The following is a 3,378-nucleotide window of genomic DNA, read 5'->3' as shown; positions in this document are numbered from 1 at the left end:
CCCCAAGCCTCCCAAATGATTGCGTTAATTACACTTTGTAATGTTACAAAAACATGCAGCCGTGGTGGAATATCCTGCTTGGACAACTTGGGAACCTACATGGTTTACATAAACCTACGTAGTTTACGAAAGGTTTATTGTGCAAAGTTTGAGTTCAGGTTAATTGATGGTAAATCAGATGTCCCAGTTTTATTACCCTGGGGTTTTTTAACTGAACGTATAGGCAAACCCTACACAAGATAGCCTCACCCCAGCAAAGCAAATACACCTTTGGACAAATCAAAGGTAGATTTCTCATTTCTTCAATTGCTCGCCTTTTGATGCAAATGGAGATTTAGAACCTGCAAGCAGACGGCTGCATTGCGCTGTATCTTGCACAGCTGATTACGGCTGTTTCGATCTCATGCTGGTATGTAAACTCCAAAGTAAGGCAGGAAATCATCCCTGGAAGAGTGTCTGCCTCACAAAATCTTGCTCTGAACCCAACTCATGTTTAACTTGGGTACAGTTAAAAACTGCAAAACCATGGAGTCTTCAGAAGCTAGCTGTCCTGTCCTGGAAGTAAATGTAATTAGCATGTAAAAAGCCAGACTTTGCTTAATCACTTCTTTCAAGTGATAATTTGATGTAATAAACCAACAGTTGAGACCATAAATATCGAATTACAGAGGGAGCAAACATACAGAGCAGAGAACTGTGAGTAATCTTTAAATCACAGCCCTACCCAGGGACACAGACCATCCATCCGCTCTGTCACGACTCGCACAGGAAAGAGGGTTTGCCCTTGATCCTGATAGCCATATTTCAAGGAACCGGCATGCTATTTTGCAGGGAATTATGATTCATTTGACTGTGTTAAGGATGTGTTTTGCATAGTTTCCCATCTCCCCATCTTTCAATTCATTCATACACATTATTTATAAAGAAACACAAACACCTTCTTCCAATACAAACACTTTTTTTCCCTGGTTTAATACATCATGACCTGCTCCTGAAAAAAAATCTAACCCATAACCATAACGTGTTATTAAATATGAAAAATGTACAACAGTGAGTATGTCATTGTCATCTTCTGTTGCCCCCCAATTAGTTCTGGCATAACCCTTTTAGCTTCAAGAGAAACCAGATTATAACTTGTCTGTCAAGGCTGAGGTTTATTTTACGCAACATGTGTAATATCTGAGCAACCAATGTCGTAATTATCAAAATGATTACCCTATCAGTCAGCAGCTCATTTGGCCAGAAGACCTTTACATCTTTTTGCTGATTATGTACTTTCTGAAGCAAAGACAAATGGTAATAACTAACACTAACGCATCTGGGTATAAGGGCAAATAACTACTGCAATACTCGGTATGCATTGGACCAGCTCAACGTAAGTCTACTAACTGTCAAAAAAATGGAGGCTCAATATGAATTGAATAGTATTAGACTACATTTTCTATCTTCTCTTTTTTTTATTCTACTATGTAGAATGCTGGCTAAATAAATAAATAAATCTTTTGATTGAGGCTCAGTTACTTCTCCCCTTCTTGTTCCTTTCCTGAAGGAAATCTTCATCATAGATCGGTGGGAAACAACAGACTAGAGCATCATGAAACTAACAGAAATGTTTCATTTCTGATCGCCGTATCTCAGTAGTGACCAGATCATAAGATCTCTATTTAGTCTCCACCATGCGGAGTGCAGTTAAATTTGTTCATACAAACATAACTCACCGAGTTTACAACTCTGGCAGTGTAATCAAAGCAGAGAACTTCATGCCAGAGTAGGCCGGAGGAGGGACTGACGGAGTCCGGAGCAGCAAGCTAGAGCAGAGCAGTTCTCCGCTGGTTTGATCCAGTCCATGCACCCGTGTAGACTCACGTAAGAAACCACTTGAGATTAATTTGTTGCCGGGAGATAAGGTGCACCAATAAACCAGGTAGCTTGTCATTTTGTGGCTTGATAAGTATGGAAAACCTTAAGACTTTCCCTTGTCGCTGGCTGTGTTTGTATTTCATTTCTTTTCCAAAACGGACGCGGATGCAGTCATAAAGGGATTTATCTCTGGGCGCACGCTCAAACAGGGCAGACAGCTAGCGGTTCCCTGGACCATGGGATTAGGGAACATAACCAGGCTGCTGCTGCTTTGGTACACACAATTTTATGATGCAAAGAGTTCTTAAATGGTCATGTAAGCGCAGTTCACTGTTCAAACATGTTCAAAGACTGCAACCTTTGTGCTTGTGACCAATTGGTACGTTACTCATAGTCGTTCCACCCACAGGCTTGGCACTAAACAGTACACCTTCATAAATACTGTTTGCATATTATCGAGTTGATAAAAGCCAGCATGTATTTGTACAGAGCTTTTACTTACTTTTCATAGCGCAAAGCTGCTTCTTCACCTTCCTCTTCCTTCCTCTTTGTGCTTCATCTCACGGAGGAAGGAAGATCTTGCTGACAAAAACTGGCTTCACAGAAGACAGTGAATCCCAGCTTTGAAGGCTTTCTAGCAAACGCCACGGCACAAATGGGCCTCCACAGCACTAAACACTCCAAAGCTAAGCAAGCTAATATACTGATGCTAGGACTCGATTCTGCAGGAAAATCTACGCTCTTGTATAAGTTCAAGTATAACGATGTTTTTCTAACGATTCCAACAATTGGCTTTAATGTTGATATGATTGAAATCGGGAAAGATTTTACAGTGACGTTTTGGGATGTTGGAGGACAACAGAAAATGAGACAGGTTTGGTGCAATTTCCTGGAAAACACAGACGGACTGCTGTACGTCGTGGACAGCTCAGATAAGCAACGTCTGGAAGAATCAAAGAAAGAATTTGAACTCATTTTAAAGAATGAATTTATTAAAAGCGTACCAGTCGTCGTGCTAGCAAACAAGCAGGATTTGCCTGGAGCTTTGAACGCTGAGGAAATAACGAGGAGATTCAACATGAAGAAGTATTGCAGTGACAGAAATTGGTATGTACAACCCTGTTGTGCCGTCACAGGAGAAGGTCTGTCAGAAGCTCTCCAAAGACTAACCACATTTGCAAAACACTTCAGCAGATCAAAGGAGACTTTTACAATCTTTAAGGAAATCGAAACACTCTAAGAATTTCTATCATCAAATTCTGGTGAATGTTAATCAACATTTTGTTGGACAGACTGAATCTGAAAATATTGGATTCTGGAGAACTCTTACAAATATTTATAAAGAGCTTCGACAATATTAAACTAAACTGTTATACCTGCAGATGCTTCTGAGATACTACTCCGCAGCATTTTATTAGTGGTAGTATACTCAGGGTTATTCAGCTCAGAAGTGTGGCTGTTAAATGATGAAAAAGGTGGAGTTAAGTTTCTTGAATTTTAGCAAGTGGAAACAAAATA

At 40.2% G+C, this 3,378-nt stretch overlaps 1 protein-coding gene across 1 annotated transcript; it reads left to right on the top strand.

Annotated features, from left to right (window-relative positions):
• Positions 1–2,427: 2,427 nt before the first annotated feature.
• ARL14 (ADP ribosylation factor like GTPase 14) lies at positions 2,428–3,100 on the top strand. The gene has a single exon (XM_009976697.3). The coding sequence runs from the start codon at positions 2,516–2,518 to the stop codon at positions 3,098–3,100; it is 585 nt and encodes a 194-aa protein (XP_009974999.2). The 5' UTR covers positions 2,428–2,515.
• Positions 3,101–3,378: the final 278 nt, after the last annotated feature.

Source organism: Tyto alba, unplaced genomic scaffold, assembly GCF_018691265.1.
Source record: "Tyto alba isolate M040663 unplaced genomic scaffold, T.alba_DEE_v4.0 Super-Scaffold_10, whole genome shotgun sequence".
Lineage (NCBI taxonomy): Eukaryota > Metazoa > Chordata > Aves > Strigiformes > Tytonidae > Tyto > Tyto alba.
This window is presented reverse-complemented; position numbering and strand designations above follow the sequence as displayed.

Bases quoted from the DNA above. Each gene is read 5' to 3' on its own strand.
- ARL14 (XM_009976697.3), top strand. From the start codon at position 2,516: ATGGGCCTCCACAGCACTAAACACTCCAAAGCTAAGCAAGCTAATATA.